Below are 27464 nucleotides of genomic sequence, written 5' to 3'. Positions count from 1 at the left end.
GGTCAGGGGGGCTGCAAGATGGGTAGATGGGTACAATGAACATGTTCCAGAATGTTGAGGTATTGGCCCCAAAGCTTTGCAGGTTGGTGCCAGGGAGGGGATAGTTGACTGTGCAGGGAGGGTGGGTAGGGGTTGTCTATTTTTTCTTTTTATCTCGTGTCTTAGTTTTTCCAGAGTTTATTTTTAATATGGTTGATTGGGTCAAAGAGTCACATAATATGGTCTGGGTGAATGACAAATGTCTTGGATGAAAGGTTGGGGGAGAGAACCTAAGGGAGAAGCTCTGGGATGATGGATGAAACAATCAAATTTTTAAGTTTCAATGTCAATGGTTTAAATGGTACAGTGAAGAGGAAGTGAGTCTTGGCACATGTTAAAAAATGCAAATAGATGTGGCTTCTTAACAAAAGACCCATCTCACAAGTTAGGAACAGTGATGCAGTGCTAATTTTTTAGGTGCAGAAGCTCACTAAAAACAGTGACAAGGAAGTGTCAGGAGCTGCACCATGAGGTGCTGGACAATGCTTCTGTAATCTCATGCAGCATTACACCCCTGGTCAGGAACATCAAAAATTAAAAAGGGGTTGGGTGGGATACATGATAGCGTTCTCCTTTAATTCCAAAGCTAGGGGAGTAACTATCTAATAGGAAAAATGTTCAAGTGACAGTGGAAGACACAGTCATAGACCAAGAGGGAAGATTCATAATGGTACACTGTCAATTATACTTGGAATCCTGGACACTCATGAATATATACACCCCTAATTTTGACAATGAAAAATTTGTACAAAATATTTCTTAAAATTTGGCAGAAGGGCAGGAAAACATCTTGATTGGAGGGGATTTCAACTTTTGCTTGGACAAGTCAGTGAATAATGTAACAAGGACCAGGGCAGCAAAAACAACCCTGACCTTCATGAAGAAGCTAAATTTGGTGGACGCCTGGAGGCGATGGCATCCGAGAGAGAAGGACTACTACTTCTACTCAAAACAACATGACTCCTACATGAGGATTGATTTGTTTTTGGTTTGGCCCAGTTAGAGGGTAGGATTATTGAAATCAAGTACATGGTGAGGCTGTTATCAGATCATTCACCCTTGACTCTAACTATTATCATGCTGGAGAAACAAACTACAACATATAGGTGGCACCTTAATTTGTGGCTGTTGGGAAAATTGGAGTTCCGTAGTCATATCAGAGCTCAGATAGAAATGTTCTGCGAGACAAACTGTACCTCTACTGTCAACAAATCTGTGATATGGGATATGCTAAAAAAGCTTACTTGAGAGGTCAGATAATTGGATACACCAAAGGTATTAAGAAAGAATACATGAGGGAAGTTAATGAATTGAAACAAGAGATAATTCAATTGGAAAAGGAGTACCAAAAGTCAGGCTCAGAGGAAAAGCATAGAAAATTTACAAACAAAAAGCTCAGGTACAACACGATGCAAACATATAAAATAGAAAAAGCAATATTGCGAGCTGGGGGAGAGAGCCCATAAAGTCTTGTCTTAGTAATTGAAGGCAGAGGAAACCTCGAGAAAAACTAATGTGATTCAAAATTGGGCAGGCAGGATTTCATACAATTTTATATGGAAGAGTATAAATCTGAATCAATGCATGGCTCTAAAAAATGGATGAATTCTCGCCTAAATTGGAATTGTTAAAGTTGGACTCAGAGGAACAGGAAGGATTACATACTCACTTTTCTGTGGGAGAAATAGAAAAAAACACTGAGCTCACTACAAGCTAATAAATCTCTGGGACAGGATGGGTTCCCCCCTGAATTTTACAGAGAGTTTAAGGATCTCTTGATGCGTCTACTCATGGAGGTGGTGGACCAGGTGGCTGAGACCCATACTCTCCTGAAGTCTTTTTCAATAGCAATAATTGCAGTGATTCCCAAAAAGGACAGTGATCCATTGAAACCATAATCTTATGGGCCTATTTTGCTTCTGAATATGGACTATAAGATAATAGCCAAAGTTAACAAATCCAGATCAGCCAGGGTTTGTACGGAAAAGGCAATGGCAGACAACATAAGTAGATTACTTAATATATTTGGTCCAGACTTGAGCGTAGCCATGGCTCTGGATGCACGCAAGGCTTTTACAGGTTGGAGTGGAATTTCTTCATAAAAGTGCTGGAAAAGTTTGGGTTAGGGCAGCCATTCATAAATTAGATCAAGGCATTGTATCATAAGCCTAGGGCCAAAATAGTTACCAATGTGCAAACATCTCCAGTCTTCCCACTAACCAGGTCCAGAAGACAAGGTTGTCTGCTGTCCCCAGCTCTAGTCATATTGACTATTGAACTACTGGTGGAAGCCACCCGGTAGGATCCAGGTGTTAAGGGACTTAGAGTGGGCTAGGAAGAACACAAAATTAATTTATTTGCTGATGATGTGATGATATACTTGACGAACCAGCAGGGTCATTGGCCAAGTTGCAAACCACTTTGGAAGATATGGGAAAATGTTGGGATGCAAAATCATTTATGATAAGAGTGAAATAATGCCATTAACAAAAGGGGACTATAAAGAATATCAGTGGGAAAGTAAATTTAAGTGGCCACAAAAGGGGATAAGGGTTGACAATAACCTACAGAATTTATATAAACTGAATTATCTCCTCTGCTTGGAAGGATGAGGAGGACTTGCGCCGGTGGTCAAACCTGCCCATAACGTTGAAGTAAAATAGTCAAAAAAAGGATGATCTGACATGGAATTCCTCATCGTGGGTGCAGGTGCAGGAGACAGGGTGGGAAGCGGTGGACTTGTGGGAGTTGGTGGGTGGCTTATTGAGATAGTTGCCGAGATCGCCCTCGTCCAGCTAGGGGACTACAAAGCCCGACATGCAGTGCGAGGGTTCTTGCCCTCTTCCCTCACGCTGCTGAACAGCGCCCATGCGGCGTGTGCGGCGGTGGCATGCGTGCTGGAGAGCGCACATGCGCCGTGCGCGGTGGCGCTGTCCCCCTCTCCTGGTGCTGTCCAGTGGCTGGAAGCTGCACTGTTCCGCACCGCCGCATGGCTGACATGGAAGACGAGCTCAAGTGCCCAGTCTGCGGCTCATTCTACCGCGACCCCATCATCTTGCCCTGCTCGCATAATGTGTGCCTGCCGTGTGCGCGCACCATCCTGGTACAGACCCCAGAGGCCGAGCCGCCGTCGCCTCAGGGGCGGCCGTCGGCCTCTGCCTCCGACTACGACTACCTGGACGCAGACAAGATGAGCGTGTACAGCGAGGCGGACAGCGGTTACGGCTCGTACACCGGCTTCGCGCCGTTCGTCCCCAACCAGAAGTCGCCGAACGGAGTGAGGGTCTTCCCGCCGGCGCCGCCGCCGCCGCTCCGCCACTCCAGCCTGACGTGCCCGCAGTGCCACCGCAGCGCGATGCTGGAGGAGCGTGGCCTCCGCGGCTTCGCCAGGAACCGCCTGCTCGAGGCCATCGTCGGCCGCTACCAGCAGAGCCGCGCCGTGGCAGCCCGCTGCCAGCTGTGCGAGCGCAGCCCTCAGGAGGCGGCCGTCGTGTGCGAGCAGTGCGACATCTTCTACTGCGAGCCGTGCCAGCGCCGCTGCCACCCGGCCCGCGGGCCCCTGGCCAAGCACCGGCTCCTGCCGCCCGCACAGGCACGCGTGGCCGGCAAGCCAGCGCCTCGCAAGATCTCCACTTGCACCGAGCACGAATTGGAGAACCACAGCATGTACTGCGCCAACTGTAAGATTCCCGTGTGCTATCAGTGCCTGGAGGAAGGCAAGCACAGCAAGCACGAAGTGAAGGCACTCGGAGCCATGTGGAAGCAGCATAAGGTACGAGCTGTTGAGAGAGGGATGTGCTGTGAGAGGACCCTTCCACACCGGGAGGGGTTAGTGGTGTTAGGGAAGCTGGCTGAGACATTCCACAGGGGAGAACAAAGGTTAGATTTAAAAAAAACTTTACATTTAACAGATGGTTAGAACATGAATAATGGAGCAATTCAATAAATCTAATTTCTTTCTAGGTTGGTAATCAGTTATGAAGTCATTATCTCTCAGTTGCAAAAGTTTGAACAAAGCTGCTCAGCTTAGTTGATCTTAACTGTGGGCCACGAATTGTTTGATATCAGAGTGCCTAAGACCATGGTTTGTATTTGGGCTGGGTTTATCAAAATTGGCACTGCGTTGTCTGTGATATTTTGGGAACATAGTGAATTAATTCAAAAGAATGCCTCCCAGGTTCAAATCACTGCTGACTTGTTCATGATTCTTGATCAAACACAATGAAGCTTTAACTGGTCAATTCGGTTTAACCTTAGATTTGGAACACAGTCTGGTCATTTCTGTCTGTTGCCTTCTTCCCCTAAGACAGGGACTCACTTGAGATCTCATCACAGAAACATTAACTGGTGAAGAGATTCTCTTTGGCTTACTCAAAGCATTTGCTGTCAAAGCCAATCTGCATTACAAATAAAGTTTCACCTCTTTCAAGATAAAGGTAGGGTCAGTAGGTTTCAAAACGTAAAGATATGAGATATCAGTTCTTCAGAACTGGTGCTGAGATCTCTAACCATTCTGATTTTGAGAAGGATTCATCCTCATCTATCAAAGGTGGATCAGTGAGGAATTGCCTGATCTGAGTCACTCCAGTAGCTCATTGTTTGTTCAAGATTCCAGCATCTGCAGTTTTTGTGTTTATCAGTTACTGCAACTGCTGAGCTCAGAAATGCAAATTTTCAATATGTTAAGTGAATTTGGACCTTCTCATTCAGGTGAGCATTCTGTCAGTACAACAACATTGTTATGTTGCATTTTGAATATCATTTCCATGATGGAAAGAAAAGCTTAATGGAGACGTTGAACATGTCCTGGGGCAGGACATGTCCTATAACCACATTGTATGGTTCCAGTTAGAAATGTTTTCCTGTGATCCTCATTAACATTAGTTTTACCAGGGTTGCTTGATGCCAAATTCATTCAGATGCTAGGTTGATGTCCTATCTTACCTTACTGTTGATATTCTGTTCTGATGGTGCTGGTCACCATTAAATATTATTGGTGGTGATATGCTGCTTATTAGCACTATAAATGATAGCTGTCATGACTTTTCAGATTGAGAATAGACTGGGTAGTCATTAGCCTGACTGCCTGTCATTGGCCTGCATTTGTCCTGATTTTATTTTTAAACAGGATCTATGAAATGTACCTGAATGTTGAGTTGTAAATTGTTGGAGCAGCTTGACTAGAGACAATTCACCCATTTTCTGTGCTGTATGCAATGCTCTCAGCTGGTTCTTAATAGCATGTGGAGCGAAACAAATTGGCTGGAGATAGGGTTTTCTGCAGGAGATCTCAGGAGGAAGCTGAGCTGGGTCATTTGTTCAACACTTGAAGCTGAACAACGAGCTTGTGAGTGTTTCAGTCATTTCTTCAGCACTCACCCATTGGGCCCCTCCAGTTCTGAGAATGGGAATGGTTTTGGAGTCACCTCCTCCTGTCTGAATGTCCATCACTGTTCAAGAGAGCATGCAGAGCTTTGCTTCTATTTTAGGATCACTTTGCTTTATGGCATGCTGCTTTCCTCTTTAGAATGCATTCAATTCTTTGTTGAAGCTTTTTTTTCTAGATTCAACATTCAGATTTCAGATTTATTATCAGAGTACATACATGACATCACATACAATTCGAGATTCTTTTTCCTGAGGGCGAGGCAGAATTACCAGATAGTGTAAAAACACTGTACACAACGTATACATGAAAATAAATAACAAATGTAAACACACTGTGCAGTACAGAGATAATTTTTAAAAAGTGAACAAGTACGAGTCTCCTTAAATGAATCCCTGATTGAGTTTGTTGTTGAGGAGTCTGATGGTGGAGGGGTAGCAGCTGTTCCTGAACTTGGTGATGCAAGTCTTCTGGCACCTATATCTCTTTCTTTTCAGGTTGGTACTTCATTTTCAGATAGTTTCCTGTTCCTGGCATTTCATTCCTACTCTTCCTTGAACAAGGATTGATCTCTTACCTATATGGTAAATAGACTCACCTTCAACAGATAGATTAGTGAGTACTGTGGTTAAGTAAATTTATCAGTTGCCTGATCTGCTATCTTTTGGAAGTAGAATCAAGAGTAGATCATCATTCAGCCTTGACCACATTCTACCATTGCATAGGATTGTTGCTGATCTGACATTGCTTGTCCAACTTCCTACATGTTACCCATTACCCTTGAATCTGTTCATTTCTCACTCTTAAGGTCACCAACGTATTTTGCCTTCACATTGCTCTCTGGCAAGGAGTTCCAATCCTCTGAAAAAAGGAACTCCTCCTCATATCTGTCTTGGTGGATGCCACTTTATTCTGGGACCATCCAACTTCATTTTTCAAGAGTCACTCACTCTTGATCATGTACCACTGTACTACTCTGGACCTGCCTTGTTAGCAGATATGATTAATTCTGAGATCATAATGAAGTGTGCCTGAATATACAAATATTGGGAATATCGGAGTTACTTGACAAGTCTACAAATTTATCCTCAATATGTGATTGAGTACTGGGCCATTTTAGAGGATAGTTAAGAGCTTAAGGTTACATATGGCCAGGTGGGTTTTAAGATGATGTAGGTCACAGACAATAATTTGTGGAGAGTTTTGGATTTAATACAAAGTAACAGGACTCTACAGAACTTGGAATCACCACAAATCAAAGTCTGGGCCTTTCATTTGTCATTAAGAGGCCTCAGTGGAAAAGATTAATTTTCTTATTCTTGATTAGTATCCTAAATCAGGAGATCTTTGTATCTGACAAATCATAACATTCAGATGATTGAGAATTTGTACAGGTCCTTTGTGTAGTTCTCTTAGGATAGAAAAACGCACTTGACAGCTGCAGAATTCCTTTTAAAATAGTCATTGTTGTCTAGATAATGCAACAGACAATTTGGACAGTGCATGCATTGAAATATAAAAAAGTTTACAATGTAGAAATCGGAGCTTTTGTGTCTCTGCTAACCTTCCATGTGGACAAATAGTTCTAATCACAATCCTGTTGCTTGATCCTTTATCTGCTCAATCACTTTTCCTTCATCTGCTATCCATTTTAATCTTGAATGGTGACCTAGTTTGCTCCTCAGCCAGTAATCCGTGAAGTCAATTTCATGGTCTGTGAAGCTGTTTTTCCTGGTTCTAAAATATCTTGCATTTAATCTAGCCCCTTCTTTTTTTCCCACAGAACTAGTTTGATTTGATTTGACAAATCAGTTTGATTTGTCAATGTGAAAAATATTTACATTATCCTGTAATTTGAGTTTTCAATTTTTTTCCTTATATTTTTATTTCTCTCTATCAAATAACATTCTGGTGAATTGGTGACAGACCTTTCCTGAACACTAATATTTTTCCTCTAATATGCACCCTGATAGTCATGTGAGATCTCATTGAGGGTTTATTTAAGTCAATAATTATCTTTTTCTTGCATTCCATAAATAAACATTTTAAATCGTTTTTTTTCAAAAGCTTAATCAATTATGAGTGTTTTCTTCCAATATTCTTTGAATCAGTAAGCCGGATGACTCTGCACTTCCATAGCACTAACCCTCATCCGTGTGGAGGATTATTTAAAATTTTTAATTTAGAATGAAGCACAGTAACAGGCCCTTTCAGCCCATGAGTCTATGCTACCCAATTACACCCCATTAACCTGTGCCCCTGGTACGTTTTGAATGGCGGGAGGAAACCGGCACACCCAGGGAAAATCCACGCAGACACGAGGAGAACATTCAAACTCCTTGCAGACAGCGCGGGATTTGAACCCAATTCGCTGGCACTGTATCAAAGTCATGTACATGAACCATGTTCATTTTTGTTAGAGAAATGTATCAAATTGGAATTATTATTGAAATTTCATCTGTTGCTCTTTAGCTCAATTGCTACATCTAATTAATCAATCAAGATTCAAGTTACCTTTCATTCCAAGATTTAACCAAAGCCCCAATTTGGTATTGTCTTCAAATATCAATACCATGCCCTCTATTGTCAAGATTCCATTAAAAATAGGATGAGTGATCATTCATTTTTGATAGTTTGTACAGAGAGGAATAATATCCAAAAGGAATATAGTCTGTTCCTCGAAGAGTACAATGGGATCCATTGGTCCAGCTGATGATGATTCCTTGTTTGATTTCTACTCCAACCACCAAACATCCAGCAACCCTGTTGACTCTTCCTTTTTACAGAGACGTACAAGTTGCATGGCAAGTATGTACCAACTGATTTGGAGAAGGATGGGTGAGAGTGATGTTGGTGTATTCTAACTCCTCACTTCTGATTGAGAGGGATAACTTTTACATCCAAATTAACCTGATGTTTAAATCTACAATTTGTTAAGATTAAAAATGAATTCTCATTACTGTGAATGGGTAAAGAACATATTAGTTCAACAGAGATAAAAAGGAAGGACTGCAGATAACTGTGATTTTTATGCAATGTCCAAAAGTGCTGGAGATATCTAGCAGGCCATGTAACATCAAGAGGAACAAAGGGTAACCTACATTTTGGCCCTGAGCCCTTTGTCAAGGTATGAGCAAAAAAGCAGGCAGGTGTCTGATTAAAAAGGTAAGGAGAGGAAAGGTGAGAAGAAGGGGCAGAGGAGGAGCACAGATCAACAGGCAAGAGGTCATTGGTGGTTATGGGTGGGGGAGCAGAAGAGAAAAAATCTGAGAAGTGGTAGGGGAAGGGGTGGCAGCTCTCTGAATGGAGAGGGAAGTGGGTGGGGGACTGGAGAAAAGGAGCCACAGATGGGGGGGGGGGAGTAGAGAGAGAGAGAGAGAGAGACGGGCAAGGTGCTTAACGCAAACTGGATAAGTTGATGTTAATGTCACCTGCTTGAAGAGTGCCCAGATGGAATATTACCTCCTATTTGCGGGTCAGGCAGTGCATGAGACCAAGGACAGACACATTGGTGTGGGAATGGGGTGTGGAATAAAATATGTTGCTCATTTGGGGAGGGGGGAATGGGGGGGGGTCCCATTATTGCAGGAGCAGAAAGATTCTCAATAAAATGATCTCGCAGCCTGTGTCCAATCCCTTCGATGTAGTGACCTTTGGTGCAGATGGGAGCAAATTTTCAGCCAGCACAGTGCCTTAGTCATGCTTTGCTCATAGCAACTGTTTGAATAAAATAATGTCACCTAAGATGAAGAGCTGGATGATCCCACTTGCCGTTGGGGGTAACTCCTTATCTCTGCTTAAACTAAGTGTCTCCTTTATCCCTGCTTAGTAAGAGTCACCCTGGTCAGAGGCTTTATCTGTGAGCTTTGTGTTGGGGGTGGGGGGGAGGAGGCAGGTGTTAATAATCTTTTATGCTGTTGTTCATCTTTCGGGCGGCTTTATCTAGGGGGACCAACTTGTAGGTGCAGCGATGGTTAAATATTTTCAAAGAATGGCTGAAAATAAAGTAAAATGCTTTAAGGTTTATATATTCTTGTAAGTGAAGTTTATTCAGTGTAAGTACAGTATAGTCTTTTAAACGGTTTATTTTTAATGCAGGAGTTAGAGCTTGTAAGAGTAAGAGTCAAGCTACCAGAAAATTCACTTATGTGCCATTTTCCAATTCCAGGGGCATTACTGGAGTTTAATGCCTGTCTTTATTTTTCTTAACTATAGGCCCAGCTATCTCAATCATTAAATGGAGTTTCTGACAAAGCAAAGGAGGCTAAAGAGTTTTTGGTTCATTTGAAAAACATGGTGCAACTCATTCAGGTAAGATTGTTTTGAGATTTATGGCATTGGATGAATGGTTGCTTAGTGAAATTACACAATTTTGTTGTAAAAAAAATGGTTAGAACAGTTTACACCTTTTCCATAGTTTGAAACTGAATCAATTTTTTTAAAGCAAGATATTGTTTCAAATTAAGAATTTGAGTGATTGAGATGAATGTCCCACTCTACTGGCTTGAAGTTCCATTGGTATATTCCACTCTGTTGCCAGTGGTGTCTAATTTATGATCCTGGCTCTATACTGTATAAGCTTGTATTGAATATTCTTTTACTATCTCACTGCATTATATCTGATGTTTGATTTCTTAGTCAAATTTTAAAAATATTATCACTTGTAATTTTGTTTACTTTCTGTATCAGATGTATTATCCTAGAGCTTTATATTTCCAGATATATAATTATGTTATTTACTGTAATGGTATATCTTCTGTTGTAACACTCACTGGGTACTTTTTGTAAGGATTTCTGCCTCTACCCCTCCCCCCACCCTTTTCAGGCATTGAGTTCCACATCATCTTTTCCGCATGGAGTGAAACAAATCTTCTATAACCGTTTTACTAATTAACTAAATTCATTCATTGCTAAGAAAGCAAGACCCCTTTGTAGTTGTAGTATGTGTGAAGAGAAGATATTCTGGGAGCAGCTTGCAAAATGTTGCCTTGCTTCAGTGCCATTTTTTTTCATTTTTCATGTATTTTATTACCTTGCTTGCTCATTCCAAATTCATTACCTTATATTTCCCCAGATGACATTATATTTATCACTTAACTGGCCCATTGATATTTTCCTGCACTGTCTTGTTCACAATCATCTAGACTCCCAATTTTTATATAATTGACAAGTTCTTAATTATGGCCTCTACATTTAAATCTATGTATTCATGGGAAGCAAGGGATCCTCACTGAGCTCTTCAGTCTTTGCTGCAACAGTCCTCCATTCACTAAAATTCTCATCCAACATTCTAAATTTACTTCCACTGAGCCAATATTTTACCTTGTTCACAGTACATTCTGCATCAAATGTTTTGCTAAAATCCCTGTACTATGTCAGATACACCTCTCACAGCAACCCTGCTTGTAATCTATTTGTAAAATTACTTTGGTCAGATGCAACTTTCCCACATTGAAGCTATCCTGACTATCCTTGATTAAATTTAACATTTAAAATTAAATTTAGACATAAGCACAGTTACAGGTCCTTACAGTCCTCAAGCCCATGCTGCCCAATTACACCCAATTTACAGGCCCAGTATGTTTTGAACAGAGCCCACAGGAAAACCCACGCAGACAAGTGGAGAACGTACAAACTCCTTACAGACAGCATAGGATTCGAACTCTGGTTCTGATTGCTGGCACTTTAACGGCATTTCACTAACCAATTAATTTTCCAGATGATGATATGCCATGATGTTATGATTTTTTTCCAACAATTGAGCTGATCAGTCTGCAGTGATTTGGACAGTTTTCCTCCAATTTTAAACAACAATATTGCATCAGCAGTTTGCTGGACCTGATCAACTTCAGAGGTCAAAGAAGGTTGGAGACTGAATGGAGGATATTTTCTTTTAGTTCTTTTATTTAAAAGCCTAGGATACATCTTATCTTGGGCTATAATAGTCCTTGAATTGCAGCATAGGATATTGACTGATGTTCTGGAAGATTTGATTGTCTTTGTTTAAATGTGATTTCTTGCATAGATAATGTAAATAATAGATTTAAGAAAATTCCAAAAATGTAAAGTTTATGTCTATAATTGCAAAAATAACAATACAATGAACACTAATAAAGCTCATTGAGTCTGCCCTGCCATTTTTTCATGAGCTGATCCATTTTCCCACTCAGCCCAGCCCCATAACCTTTGATGCTCTGGTTTTTCAAGAACCTATCAATCTCTGCCTTAAAAACACCCAAATGACTCGGCTTCCACAACTGTATGTGGCAACAAATTCCAAAGAGACTGTATTTATTTGTTATTTATTGATGTTATTTCTCATCCTCACGGTAGCTTGGATTGCTCTTTTACAGGAGAATGGTGTGGAATTTGAAGCTTGCCTTGTGGCACAATGTGATGCACTTGTTGATGCACTAAATCGTCAAAAGGCAAAGTTACTTACTAGAGTTACCAAGGAGCGTGAATTTAAATTAAAGGTGAGTTCATATAAAAAGATAATTTTATATATTTTTCTTTCTGTTAACGAGTTGTTGTCACCAATGCAAGGCCAGTGTTAATTCTCCATACCTTATTGCTCATTGAAGTAAACTGATGAGTTACTTTCTGTTGTGAGTGAGGAAACCAGTTTGGTAGGTCTCAAAGGCAAGGATTCTGAATACATTTTTGATGGGGAAGTATTTATAGAAGGCAAGTGTGGGAAATAGTAACTGATGCAATGCACACACACACACACACACACACACACACACACACACACACACACACACACACACACACACACACACACACACACACACACACACACACACACACACTCTCTCTCTCTGAACTGGTACATACAACGATCAGGGAAAAATCACTATGATGTCCCACCACCCCTTGACTCAATGCAGGCACAGCTCTATGTTACAAGAGACACTAATTAAACACTCTCAACCCTTTTAACAGTGCACATCTTGCCAACAGTTTCTCCAGCACCCTTCCAGATTTCTTGGCCTGGAGTTAAGCAGGGTGGTCCCAAGCTGGCAAAAGAGGGAGAACAAGAGCATATGGCACCTTTATAGTGCTGGAGGGACAAACCCACATCATTTACTTGGGGTTAATAGCTCAGTAGCAGAAGGGTTAATCTAATTCCAATGGCCCAAGGCCAAGTACAGTCAGCCTGGAGAGTGTAGTCCAGGTAATTTACATGAGACCAACAGCAAGATGTACACTAATGGGTGGGGCGGAACCAAACCTTGATTGGCAGCTGGTGTGTCCTCCAACAAGTAGGGGGCAGTGCTGTGCATGCCAGCCATAACCCTTCCCAATACACCTTCTTGAAATATTGTCATCCAGGTAGTAAAGTTTCTTTCATGGTACTATTTAGAAATTTCATTATTTTTATCTGGTGAACTTATGAGAAGAACATAGTGGGAGACACTTAGATTCCTAATTTTTACGTGGTGGTTTCCCAGTATCTGAGCAGCATCTGTGATGTCATGGCATTACAACAAGTAACATAAGACACACTCAGCACATATGTAGGGCATTCAAACAACCTCACCTGAGCTGGCTCTTGGAGTTTTCAAATTAGAGTCACTTCATGCTTTTTCCCATTTGTCTTTCAAATTATTTTACTTCAAGTATTTATCCAGTTATAGTTTATAAGTTGCAAATGATTCTTCTTCCATAGGCCTTTAACTGTAAATTTAACAAAAAAAATTTCAATATCCTATGGTCCTTTTTCTTTTTAGTCCATGTTATTTGGATTAAATGGCATACTGGAAATATTCAGTAGGACAGGCAGCATCTGTGGAGGGGAAAGTAGTGTTAACTTTCAGGTTGATGAACTTACATTAGAACTGGGAATGTTTAGAGATAAAGTATGTTATAAAATGCAAAGCAAAGGGGAGAGAAGGAAAGGTCTGTGGTAATGTGGAGATAAAAGGCAAAAGGGAATGATTGGTGTAAGTAGAGAGGGTGCTACAGTACAAAGAAGAGAAATGGGTGTTGGTGGAGATGGAATAAATGTCTTAAACATCAAATTGTTAACTTAGTTATATAGTTGTCGGCTAAAATGTTCATACTTTATATCAAGCAATGTTTTAAAGATTAAGTATTTGAATATCAGTTTGGTTTTAAAAATAAATACATTTATATATCATTAAAAGAAAAGTTATTATGTGTAGATTTCTCATTTCATTTTCATGCAATAATGTGTTAAAATAGATGATCTCCCTGCTTTGCAGGTTGTTCGGGACCAGATAAGTCACTGTACACTGAAACTTCGTCAGACAACTGGTCTCATAGAATACTGCTTGGAAGTGTTAAAAGATAACGACTCCAGTGGATTCCTCCAGGTATGAAGCATACACTAAAAGTAACCATCATAATGGTAATGTACCCTAACAACAAATGAGCAAAATGTTGGGAATCTGAAATAAAATCAAAAAGTTCAGAGGCTATCTATGGAGAGAGAAACAATTACTTGGTATATTTCCACCCTCACTATAACTTCACATGCTCACTATAAATAGCAGGAGCATCTTTCCCATGGTCTCTGTAAATTGTGCGCATTCTTTCAATGTTGCTATTATATTCCCATGCCCACTATAAATTGCCAGTTTGACTTTTGACTCATGCTATAAATTGTGCGCGTTCATTCAATGCCTCTATTATATTCCCATGACCATTATAAATTGGCAGTTCCGTGAGGTACCTGGTTTGTAAATTACGCATATATAAAAAAAATACAGTAATGTTTGAATCAATGATCTTCCATAAGAACAAGGTAATTACCCAGTTATTCTCTCCACATGCGTTGCTTTATCTGCTGTGAATTTCCAGCATTTTTTTTGAGATTTACTGTACTTCTATCAGGGTGAAGGACTTTTCAAATGGAAAGACAGGAGAAAATTGACTTAACAGTATTTTTTTTTTAGAGAGGTGTAATAGCAAACCTTCATTGCAGAAACAAAAGAAATACGGAGGAATGGCTCTCCCTAATTTTAGGTTTTATTATTGGGCTATTAATATCCAATATATTGTAGTGGCTACTACGGTAGAGCTACTGAAGTAATACAAATAAACACATGCCAGACTAGTCAACTGAAGACTGATTTATTCAGAGTTTACAGGCTTCTTTTATATACTGCATGACCCGGGCTCTACGGGACAACGTGGGATCCACGGGACTGGCAGGTTTAAATTTAGCCTTGTGAGTGTCACCCGCTACACGGACGCTACAATATTACCTTTTGCTTTTATTATTCAGACGTACATGAATGTCCTTTATGAGTAGATTTGGAGAGGAATTCAGTTAGGGGGAATACTCGTTTGCCTCATTGCTGGGAGCTCTTCTAACCTTAGTGTTATCCAAAATAGACAAGATCTTAACCCAGTTCTTAAGCATACGATGTTCCAGTTTCGTAAATTTTTTGAGTTTAATAATTTTGTTTTATCTAGAAAAAGCCATCTTAATTTTTTTTAAAGCATAATTGATTGATCAGACATTTTCAAAATGGAAAACTAAAGGAGTAATAACCTTTTCAGACCTATTTGCAGGAGGCCGCTTAATGTCTTTCAATCAATTAGCAGACAAATATGATTTGAGCAATGCACAGCTTTTAGGTATTTGCAAATTGGGGACTTTCTGCGTACTTTACTTCCAAACTATCTTTCTGCATACCCAGCTAATATGATAGACACCCTTTTTCAAATGTATCCACTTCAAAAAGGGTTAATAGCTACAATGTATAATTGGATACTTGAGACTGATATCCGATGATTAATTCCAAGAATTGCTTTTGGATGATAAATGGAATCCTATTTTTCAACTAGTAAAGACTTCATCAATTTGTGTTGTGACGCAATGGGTTAATTAAATATATGCTTATAAAAGCATCGGATATCAGTCTCAAGTATCCAATTATACATTGTACATTCCCTCCACAACTTTCCTGCCTGGTCATTCTAAGTAAAGCACTGAAGTTTGAATGTAATGATTGTTTGATTCTGTGCACAGGATTGAAGATTACTCAAAACTGTAGCCTTGGAAATGTGGATAGTGAAAGATTGACCAGTAAAAAGGACTTTCTTGAAAACACATTATGCTTAGATTAGGTTGGGGGGAGGGGTGCAGTGGAGGGATTGTGTAAATAATTTAGTGTTGATAAATTGAGGGTTGATCTTGTTCTATACTCAGAATTAAACTAATTTTGTTTAAGGGACCATTGCTTTGGAGTATTTCTTTTGCTGTAGGTATATGGGGTTCACTGAACTCATAACAATACTCATCATTCCTTGATTCAATTCAGGTGGTACATCGGGCACATATGTCTAAAGATAAGTTGGCCTGTATTTTTTCCCAATGTAAACCCTACCTGTGATAGGTGCAAAGTTAGCCACTTAAATTGTATGTTCTGGTCATGTTCAAAGCTAGATAATTTCTGGAAAGGTGTCTTTCAAACCCTAATAAAAATTCTAGGATAATATTAACAGCTATTTTTGGAATCATATAAGTGGAGACTGGTCATATGCCTGACTCTGCACACCGAATAATTGTCTTTTCAACGTTATTGGCTAGAAAAGCCACATTACTTAAATGGAAGAATCTAAACCCACCTACTCTACTTCAATGGTTCTCTGTTGTCATCTCATGTTTCAGTTTGGAGAAAACCTTTTAAATTTGAAGAAGTCTGCCGACAGTTTATTCAAATTTCCATATAGTGTAAGAATAATAATTCTATACTGGATTCTCCCCTAGTTCCTTATGGTAAATTTGGTTTTAACCAGGAAACCCTTTGTTTCCTACTTTACTCTCAGAATGGATGGCCCAGTCCCTCTTTCTTTTAATATATTTTTTAGATTAGTTAGAGGGTATTTTGCAATAAAAATTAAATTTTTTTTCTCTTTTTTCTTTTGGTTTTACAAGAGGAGAAGAAATTTATGGTTGATATAATTGAAAAAGAAAGAAGAGGTGTAAGAGATTTCACAGAGTTGCGCATGGTTACAGTTAACCAAAGTGAATTGGAGATTTAATGCTTAGAATTGAATTGTTCTTCTGTTGAAATCTAAATTATACCATCCTGAACTATGAGCATTTTTCTGAAACAACTTTTAATCAAAAAGGTTGACTATTAAAGTTGAAATGCAATAAACAAAATGTTTGCTTCTAGATTTCTGATGCATTAATAAAACGAGTTCAAGTGTCTCAAGAGCAATGGGTTAAAGGAGCTTTAGAACCCAAAATAAATCCAGAATTTGATCTGACGCTCGACAATAGCCCATTATTGCAGTCAATTCACCAGTTGGACTTTATTCAGATGAAAAGTAAGTAACAAAGTATAAGCAATGATGCAGTAGTATACTAGATTAACTTTAGCAAAAAGGTACATTTTGACTTTTCTTATTCAAAAGTAATTGCTGAAAATTTTGTATCATACCATAGTTTGTGTATCAGTTTACAACAGCTTCCCCGCATGGTATTAGGGGAAGTTTGCTACATGGACTGAAGGTTTACTATCAAGGAAGACAGAGAGTTTTTTTCAAGTTGCAAGCCATGGAATGCCACAGGATCAGTTCTTGGCTTCTAATCATTTATGATTTATATTGATGACATGGAGGAGGGGAAAAATGTAAGTTAAGGTGGAAGGGCATATTGTGATGAAGATGATAGGACTCAGCAACTGAAAATGGATGGTTTTAGTGAGTAGGTGAAAGCTTGGTGAATGGAGTTTAATGAGGGATTGGGTGAATTTTGCCTTGGTAAGAGGAATCTAAAGGCATACTATAAACAGAGAAAGATACTGGTGAGCAAAGCACAGAGGGATGTGGGTGTTCTTGTTAAAAATGTTAGCAGGCAGGTAGGCCCATAGCACATTGGCCTTTCTTGCAAGTAGATTGGAATTTAGAAAAAGGGAAAAATTGTTTCAATTGTATGGGGTGCTGGTGAGACTATACTTGGAGTATGGTCTGAGTAATGCCATTAGTTTCAAGTTAATTATGGAGAAGGATAGGTCTGGGCCTTGGGTCGAGATTCTAAATTGGAGCAATGAGAAAGGATCTAGAATGCATGGTTTGGGAGAAGTTATTTTTAGGCAAGGATGTGCTAGGTAAGTGGAAGACCTTTGAAGATGAAATTTTGAGAGTTTGATATGTTCCTGTCAGGATCAAAGGCAAGGTAAGCAAAGTTCCTTGGTTTTTGATGTATATTGGTGATCTGGTTCAGAGGAAGAGAGAGGTGTAGTTTGCTACATTGTCTATACAGCCGGTATAGACAACACAGCAAATGAGGTACTTGAGGAGTATTAAAAAATGCAAGAAAAACCTCAAGAAATAAATCAGGAGGCTAAAATAAGATATGAGGTTGCTTTGGCAGACAATGTGAAGGAAAATCCTAAGGGTTTCTTCAGGTACTTTAAGAGCAGAAGTATAGTAAACATCAAAATTGGTCCCCTTGAAGATCAGAGTGGTTGGCCTTGTATGGAGCCAAATGAGATGGGAGGTCTTAAATGTTTTTTTTTCATCCGTACTCACTCAGGAAAAGGGCATAGAGTCGTGGGAGTATAGGAAAGAAAGCAGTGATGTCAAAGAACCAATACAGATTAAAGAGGAAGAGGTGCTTGTTGTCTTAAAGCAAATCAAGGTGGATAAATCCCCAGGGCCTGTCAAGGTATTCCCTTGGTCCCTGAGGGAGGCTAGAGTAGAAATTGCAGAGGCTCTGGCAGAAACACTTTAAATATTCTTAGCTTTGGGTGTGGTGCCAGAGGATTAGAGGGTAGGTCACATTATTCAGTTGTTTAAATAAGGTTCCAAATGTAACCCTGGAAATTATAGGCCGGTGAACCTGATGTCAGTAGTAGGTAAATTATTTGAAGATGCTCTAAGAGATTGGATGTACAATTATTTGGATAGCCATGGGCTGATTAGGGATAATCAACATGGCTTTGTGCATGGTCGGTCATATTTAACCAATCTTAGAGAGTTTTTTTGAGGAGGTTACCAGGAAAGTTAATGAAGGAAAGGCTGTGGATGTTGTCTACATGGACTTTAATAAGGCCTTTGACGAGGTCTCACTTGGGAGGTTAGTCAGGAAGGTTCAAATGCTAGGTATCCATGGTGAGGTAGTGAACTGGATTGGACAATTGCTGGACTGGAGAAGCCAGAGAGTGGTGGTAGATGATTCCTTCTCAGACTGGAGGCTGCGACTAGTGATGTGCCTCTGGGATTGGTACTGGAAACATTGTTGTTTGTCATCTACATCAATGATCTGGATGACAATATGGTGAAATTGATCAGCAAGTTTGAAGATGACACTAAGATTGGAGGTGTTGTAGACAGCGAAGAAGATGTTCAAAGCTTGCAGAGGAATCTGGACCAGCTGGTAAAATGGGCTGAAAAATTGGAGATGGAATTTAATGCAGACAAGTGTGAGGTCTTGCATTTTAGAAGGACAAACTTAAAAAGGATATACACGATACATGGTAGGGCTTTGAAGAGTGCGGAATGACAGAGGGTCCTGGGAGTACAGATACATAATTCCCTGAAAGTGGCATCACAGGTGGATAGGGTTGTACAGAGAGTTTTTGGATATTGGCCTTCATAAATCAAAGTATTCAGTACAGGAGTTGGGATTTTATGATAAAGTTGTATGACAGATTGGTGAGGCCAAATTTGGAGTGCTGTATGCAGTTTTGATCACCTAACTACAGGAAAGATATCAATAAGATAGAAAGAATGCAGAGAAGATTTATTAGGATGTTGCCCGGACTTCAGGAACTGAGTTACAGGGAGAGATTAAACAGGTTAGGATTTTATTCCCTGGAGTGTAAAAGAATGAGAGGAGATTTGATAGAGGTATTTAAAATTATGAGGGGGATAGACAGAGTAAATGTAGACAGGCTTTTTCCACTGAGGGTAGGTGAGATACAAACCAGAGGACATGGGTTTAGGGTGAAAAGGGAAATGTTTAGAGTGAACATGATGGGGACTTCTTCATACAGAGAGTGGTTGGAGTGTGGAAGGATATGCCAGCTGAGGTGCTGAAAGTGGGCTCAATTTTAACATTTAAGAAGAATTTGGACAGGTACATGGATGGGAGGGGTGTGGAGGGCTATGGACTGGATTTAGGTTAGTGGGACTAGTTAGAAAAATGACTTTGCACAGACTAGAAGGCCGAAGGGGCCTGTTTCTGTGCTGTACTGTTCTATGGTTCTATTACACACCATCTCCATTCCCATATTTAAGGAAGGATATATGGCATTGGAAGCAATCTAAAAAAAGTTGCCAAATTAATTTTTGGAATTATTAAATCATTGTATCATGGGCAGTTAAATTTTTGGACTTTAGAAGAAAAAAGAAAGATCTTGTAGAAACTTGATTCTTGGATGAAATATCAGGGTAGATGTTGATGTGTTTCCACTTGAGATAGAATCTCATTTGGAGGAAATCGTTACAAGATTAGGAGGCGGTGTTTAAAATTCTTTGCATAGAGGGTGGCAAATCCCTGGAATTCTCTTCCCTTGAGGATTCTGGAAGTTTTAGTGACTAATCATTGGGCTATTAAAGAGAAAGGAGATTTTTCTTTTAATTTAAATTAAAATTTAGACATACAGCATAGTAACAGAATCTTTTGGCTCATGAACCCGTGCCATCCAATTACACCCAATTGACCTCAACCCCCGGTACATTTTTGAACAGTGGGTGGAAACCAGAGCCCCTGGGGAAAACCCACACAGGCACGGTGAGAACATACAAACACCTTTTAGACAGTGCAGGTTTCAAATTCTGGTCCCGATCTCTGGTGCTGCAACACCATTGCGCTAACCACTTTGCTTCCCGCGCTGGCTAAATACTTTTATAAGTTCAAGGAATTAATGGGGCAGAAGGACTACAATTCTGAGCCATAAATGTCTTTCTGAACACTGAGATCAACCATACATATATTATCCTTTGTTCCCAGAACTGCTGGAAGCTCTAACTGTGAACATTTTAGAATTCTCTGTGTGCTAGGATCTGAACTCAGACCCTTCTTGTGGAATGATATAATGTCTGGTGTTTTTCTTCTGACTAAAGGAATATTTACTGATGGGGAAATAAATGCAATCAGAGAACATTTAGTTCCTAAGAAGTTTCAGAACTTAATTGTCTTATTATCATGATAAATTGAATATTGAAGTTTCTCCATTTAAGATAAACATTCAACACTTGACAGAATATCTTGGAGGAAAGAAAACATGGTCTCTTTTGGGATTCTTTGGCTAAGCTTTATCCTCAATAGATCTGAAACAAATCTATTCTGGAGAACAAACTCCGTGATCTGATTTGCAACCAAAGCTGGTCCTCAGAGTCCACAACATTTCTGATTGCCAACTACCTAATTTTGAACATAAATATAACCCAATGAGCAAAAAAAGCATGTGTTTAATCATTTGAGTGCTATCCTGAGTTAATTTGTAAGAGGTTGTTAAATAAAATTGTTGGCATGGCGGTTAGCACAACACCTTTACAGCCCCAGCAATCAGGGCCAGGGTTAAAGTCCCACGCTGTCTGTAAGGAGTTGGTACATTCTCCCTGTGTCTGCATGGGTTTTCCCCAGGGGCTCCAGTTTCCTCCCACTGTTTGAAATGTTCTGGGGGTGTAGGTCAATAGGGGAGATCGATCTCATGGGCCAAAATGGCCTGTTACTGTGCTGTTTGACTAAATTAAATTTCTCAAGGACCTGAGCATATGATCAATCCTAACACTTTAATTCAGCATATGGAGAGTGTGATGTATTTTTGGAGGTGTTTTGTGTACCTGTTTAGAATCCACATTACTATAAGAAGAGGAAAAAAATATCTGTGCATTAATCTTTTGAGAACTGCAGTTAAGAAATGAATAGGTCATGTATCCCGTTATTTTTTCTTGCATTTTATTAAAATCTCCTTTCTCACATAATGAATGGTAAATCATGACACTGGATTCCTTGAACGTCTCTCAGATCTGAAAGAAAATGAACTGTCCTTGACCTTCCCCACCAACTGTCCCCCATGTCTTTCAAATATTGTTCAATCTACTGTGTTGAAAGGCACTGAACTGTACAGTCATTGCAGAATGATGAGTTCATTTTTATTGAATTATCATTGTTTTTTTTAGCAGAAACCAATATTTTTCAGATTATTTTTATTTATTGTATTATATTTTATTGTCTTTTTTAATTTCAAATAGGCAAATATACATTAGTGTTTCTGTATTTTTTTTTACAAAGTACCTGCTCAGCTGTAGAAAGTAGGAATTTTACTGTACATTGTACAATCTATATGACAATAAACTCATGATCATTATCCAATTAATTTTTAAAAATTTAAATTAGATTTTTTTAAAAATTTAGGCATACAGCATGGTTACAGGCCATTTTGACCCACATGTCTGTGCCACCCGATTTACACCCAATTAATGTACACTTCTGGTACCTTTCACACAGTGGAAGGAAACCGGAGCCCCTGGGGAAAACCCACACAGACACGAGGAGAATGTTCAAACTCCTTACAAACAGCGCGGGATTCGAACCTAGCTCCCGATCGCTAGTGTTGTAAAGGCGTTGCACTAACTGCTATGCCAACTGTACTGCCCTTTATTTATGCTTTAATTCATTCACGTTATTTTATTTTGTTACATACCAGATAGTAACAATGGAAATTAGCCCAGACGGTGTTGGATTTAAAATAATATTTTTAATAATTAATTAACAATGATATAACCTTATCTAACTTATTTACACTTATCTAAACTTATCTAACTTAATGTCCAACTACGTGCGAATATACTGGTGTGTGGGTGGGTGGGTGGGCGTGTGGGCGTGTGTGTGTGTGTGGGGAATACCCCAAGCCACTACAGACAAGGGCCAATTCTCCAAAGGCAGTTCAAAGTTCAGTTATGGAAATTCAGTGTTGACACGTAGGCTTGAAATTGATGCGAGACACAGGCCTTAGATGGATGCGACACACAGGCTTTAGACGAAATTAGCAGTTCATGAAGTGGGTGAGAGAGAGGGGGTGACAGATTATTATAAACTCACGAACCCTTTGTCAAGGTGTTCCAGTGAAATGTCCTTTTTAGGCAAGTGACAACCAAAATTCCCCTCTTTGGCGTAGGGGATACAAAGCAAATGATGCTCACATAGTTTCCAAAACCCTTTTTGTGGGTCAGCTGAACTCAAGTGACCCTTCCACTGGTCACCATCCAAACACAGTATTTCTTTTGCTTTCAGAACCCTTTCTGTGGGTCAGCCGAACACAGTGACCTTCACCTTTCGGTCACAGAATAGTATTGTTTATCATCTGGAGAAAGCAGTCAGTTTGTCCATAACCACACATGAGACCACAGTTAGCACAGTATCCCTTCAAAGGATGCATCTCCAAGTACTAACTCCTCAAAATGGCCCCACACATTCCCCTATAACAGGAGGAAATCAGACAGGTTGCCTATAACCACATGAAGCCAATCCAGCACAGTATTTCTTCCAAGAGCTCCATGCTCCTGTGCTCTCCTTAAAATGGCCCCGAGCAAAACTATGTACTCAGTCTTGAATATGGCCTCTGCACCTGGATTTATCCAATTTAGAAACAAGCTATCTCCAACCTGCTGTCAGTTCACAGTCACTCCAAAACCTGCAGGGTTTTGTTAAATCTGTTCTCTTAAAGTGACAATCCCACACAAATGAAAATGAACTGGGAGCACATAATAGTTTGTTAATTTTTGATATCTGGTCACCATTGGCAAAGCCACAATTTTATTGCCCATCCCTAATTGCCTTTGAGGTGAACCCACTTTGAACTGCTGCAGTCTGGAGTGCCAGGATTTAGACCCATCAATGATGAAGAAATGATTACTTATTTCAGAGTTAGGATGATTTGGAATTTGGAGGAGCCTGTAGGCAGAAGTGTTCCCAGACATCTGCTGCACTTATCCTTTATGGTGGTAAAAATCTTGGGGTTTTCAATGTACTGTTGGAGAAACTTTGACAACACTGTATTTTGTATGTGGAACATTCTGCAGTCACTGAACTAATGTTAGAATGGAAGAATGTTTGGCGTGGATGATGGGGTGCCAATTGTGTGGGCTGCTTTGTTTTTAAATTTTGAGCTTGTTGAGAGTTGTGTCCAACCCTTCAAGTGGAGAGTATTCCATCACACTCCTAACTTGTGTCTTAAAGATGCTGGCAAGGCCTCAGGGTGTTACTCAGGAGGTGAGTCACTCATTGCAGGATACTTGGATTCTGGCCTGATGTTATAGCCATGGTATTTTTGTGGCTGGTCCAGTTGAAATTCTTATTCATGGTGACCCGACCCCCACCCCCCACCCCAAGTAGTGTTGAATTTGAAATACCATTGAATGTCAAGGGTTGGCAGTCAGACTCCGTCTTGTTGAAGTGGTCATCACCTGGATCTCTGGTGCAAATACTATTTGGTACTTGTCAGAATGTGGACTTGGTTTTGCTGCACGAGGGCATAGGCAGAGGAGTTAGGGATTAAACTGAACATTCAACAATTATCAGCAAACGTTCCCACAGAAGGAAGTCAATTAAAGCAACTGAAGATGGATGGGACTTGGTCATTACCTTGCAGAATTCCTGCAGTGATATCCTGGGCTGGGATTATTCTTACCACAATTATTTATATTTTGGAAATAAAAGTAGCCGAGTGATTGTGTAAGACAGTAGGATATTATTGTTCAAAAGAACATTGACTTGCTTAATTGATGAGTTAAGCCAAACACAACTTCTTTTGAACACTAAATATCATTTCAAATCATATTTTGCCTAAATGGCTTGTTTTAAATAGTAAAGGTATTCCTTGATGAAAGGCCAAGCCAAAATTATGGTTATGTATCTTTATCTTTGCTACATAAGTACACTTCTTGACCTGCTGAGTTTCTCCAGCATTGTGTTTTTACTTCAATCACTGCGTTTGCAGACTTTTGTGTTTTATTCTAGGAAGGTTAGTCCTTTTGTGCAAAGACAGAGTTAGACTGAGATGTATTTAGTTCCTTCTGCAGTGCCGCCTGTGCCAATTCTACAACTGGAGAAATGTTGTACCCACAACAATAACGCCACACTTGCATGGAAGGCACCTCCACTCAACCAGACTCAAATTGAAGGTTACATCCTCGAACTTGATGATGGAAATGGTGGACAGTTTCAAGTAAGAAATTCACTCTTCATGTTGTCAAGATATACTTGTAGATTAAAATAATTTCTGCATTACATTTTGAATTTGTTACATTTTTTGAGTTAGCGAAGTAATCCTTTTATTAAGATGACTGATAATAAACTGCAAAATATATGTTCATTGCTTTCTCAATTTCCCCCATTTGCTCCTGAAAGAACTGGTTTCCTGTTGAAGCCTAATTCTGTGGCTCCAGTGTATTGGGTAATTTTCCTCGTAAATGGTCGTCCTCCATGTGTATGTCTTGAGAGAAAGCTAAAATCCGGTTTCACTGAACTGTCCGTGGATTCTCCTCCAGCGTTCCTGCAGCCTCTGAGGCAGCACAGGCCCTGTTCTATCCGTTGGCAACCTGAGCTCCAGGTGCAAACTGCCAATAAAATCAGGAAGCCCTTTGGGAGTCCACCTTGCCCTCAGCATCCTATCGAATCTTGGTTCCAATACCTGGCTCCCAGGAGCCATTCTCCAGCCCGCAGCCTGTCTGGATCCTTTAGCTGGTGAACCGCCGGCTGGTCCGTTGACACAGTCATCATCCTGTAGGGTTGTCTCGCATGCTTCTTCTCGACACCTCTGTTGGACAACTTAGCTGCCCAATTAACCTACACGCCCAGTATATTTCAAATCGTGGGAGGAAACCAGAACCCCCGGAGAAAACCCATGCAGACACAGGAAGAATGTACAAACTCCTTACGGACAGCACCAGATTCAAATCCTGGTCCTGATCGGTGGGGCTGTAATAGCATTGGGCTAACCACTTCGCCAACTGTGCTGCCATGGACAAGTTGGACAAAAGGGTCTGTTTCTGTGCTCTTCAACTCTGACTCACAGTAAATCCAATTGATGTCCATTTTGATTTGAGTTTTCCAAAGATGAGGTTGTGTTTAATTTAACATGTAAGTATTTATTTGTCTATTTTCATTTTGTAATGAGAACTCTCTGATGTAGAGAAAAAATAGTCACATGACTTCTGGAGAATACTTCATTGATCTGGACTGAATTTTAGTACTGGGAAATAAACTGGTATTATTTTATTTCTGTGCTGTAAACACAATAAGAGAAAGCCTTATAGTGAGAGGTTTTATTGTTGATCTATGACAGAAGAATGCCCTTCTATTGATCTTTGTTGCTTCTAGATGGCCATCTGAAACACCACTGAATCAATTTAAATATTTAAACATTAAGTTTTTCCTGTTTTAAGACTTTCCAACTAATGAGCCTTTTTCCTGACCAGCACTTGGGGTCATATGGAAAGGAAACTTCTTTTGGTTTATTCTGTCCCTAAGAGCAGTGACTTGAGCTGCCCCCTCCAGTGTGACAGGGTATTCTTCCCTCCCCATCACAAGGTTTCTTCTGCAGAGGATGTGTGCTGCCCAGTGGCATATCTAGGTAAAGTGACATCGCTGACATCGATGACTCCTCCCCCCAAGGTTTTTTAAAAAAAAAGCTGCTCATAAAACCACCACCACACCAACTGTGCCACTGCTACCCATCATAGTTTCCATTTTAAGTGCCCCTCACCACCACCACCACACACAAAGGTTGCGGATACAGGTTGCGAGACGCCAATGTATTTTTATCCCTTCCCTCTTCCTGATCACTGGGACCCTACATTTCGGCGATGGAAGTCTGTCAGAAGTTTGTTGGGGAGCGGGACACAGGGCAAGAGGCCGGCCTTCACAACTACTCTGCTTGCCTGGAACTGATTCTCTTTGGTGGGCCCATTTATTCCCCCCCCCACCAAACAATCTGATCAACAACCTGTCACCTTGACCCCCCCCTTCCTCGTCCACTGACCTGCATAGACAGCAGCCACCCCCATCGCGCCCCAAAAATGTTTTCAAAGCTGGCCGGCTTCCATCTCTCAGCAGCTCCCTCTGCAACAATCCTCATAGCTGGTCAGAGGAGAAAGCAAACTGAGCGACAATGTGCAGGCTGCAGGGATGTCGTTGGGGCTGTCTGCACGTGGCTGTGGTGGGTTGTGACAGCCCTGCTGGCTGCCTGGCCTCCAGCACACCATCTGGTGGGTGGCCGGCTCATCCGGGCGGCTGCTGAACCTGACCGAGCCTGAAGTGCAGCAGCCGGATGTCTGCACCAGCAAGCCTCGGCTTACCAAGCTGTGCACGGCACGGTTGATCCGTGAGTTGTGACACTTCAGGTTGTAGCCGCTGGCCGTGAGGATCTTCTTCATGGCTCCTTAGCTTGGTCATGGCCACTTCCTTCATGATTTTCTCAGCCAATGTGTAGCCAAACCTTGTGCCGCCTGGACTTCACTTCTTCTTTGCCGCCACGTCTGGGCCTTCACCGATGCCTCCAGTGGCGGGGAACCGGCCGCTGCAGAGAACGTGCCCGTCTCTGCCATCCAGTGCCTATGCATTGGCATCACTACCACTCGCCGCAGCTCTGCTCTATGTGATATGAATGGGCAAAATTGTTGCCTTTATCTTCTTTATCCATATCCTCCTTTCAGCTGGAACTGACCTGCCAGCACTAGGGAAACACAGATCAGTTCCAGCTGTGTGGGGATTATGGGTAAGGAAGACTGCCATTTATCCCATCATCCCGCATCGAGCGAGGTGCTGAATCGGCCTTGAAGCAGCCTGATGAGATGCTGGCCTGGAGCGGTGCTCAGGGACACTCAAGTGAGTCCTGGCAGTGCAGCACTGAATCCCTGGAATGGAGATTCATTATTGGACTAGGAACTCCGATATTGAGTGGGCAAGGTGAGGACAGTGACCCCCCCCCCCCCCCCACCGAAAGTGGTGCCTCAGTTCTGTGCCCCACCTGCCGTACCCTAGATATGCCTATGTTGCTGCCAGTACACAACAATCCAGAATTCAATCCCTGTTTCTGAT

General features: G+C 40.8%; 1 protein-coding gene across 10 annotated transcripts in view; it reads left to right on the top strand.

Moving 5' to 3' along the window:
• Positions 1-3028: 3028 nt before the first annotated feature.
• LOC138736133 (E3 ubiquitin-protein ligase TRIM9) overlaps positions 3029-27464 on the top strand; it is a 37824-nt gene continuing 13388 nt past the window's right edge. For 2 of the 10 annotated variants that reach the window (XM_069885100.1, XM_069885095.1), the window contains exons 1-6: positions 3029-3811; positions 9641-9736; positions 11779-11901; positions 13657-13767; positions 16585-16738; positions 24446-24591. In XM_069885100.1, coding sequence (XP_069741201.1) covers positions 3029-3811; positions 9641-9736; positions 11779-11901; positions 13657-13767; positions 16585-16738; positions 24446-24591 — 1413 coding nt within the window. Of the gene's footprint in view, positions 3812-9640; positions 9737-11778; positions 11902-13656; positions 13768-16584; positions 16739-17642; positions 17649-24433; positions 24592-27464 lie in introns of all 10 variants that reach the window. The other 8 variants (XM_069885098.1, XM_069885094.1, XM_069885103.1 and 5 more) reach the window with 6 other exon arrangements.

Source organism: Narcine bancroftii, chromosome 6 (assembly GCF_036971445.1).
Source record: "Narcine bancroftii isolate sNarBan1 chromosome 6, sNarBan1.hap1, whole genome shotgun sequence".
In the NCBI taxonomy this organism is placed as follows: Eukaryota; Metazoa; Chordata; class Chondrichthyes; order Torpediniformes; family Narcinidae; genus Narcine; species Narcine bancroftii.
Note: the sequence above shows the minus strand (reverse complement) of the source record. Positions and strands in the feature narration are given on the sequence as shown.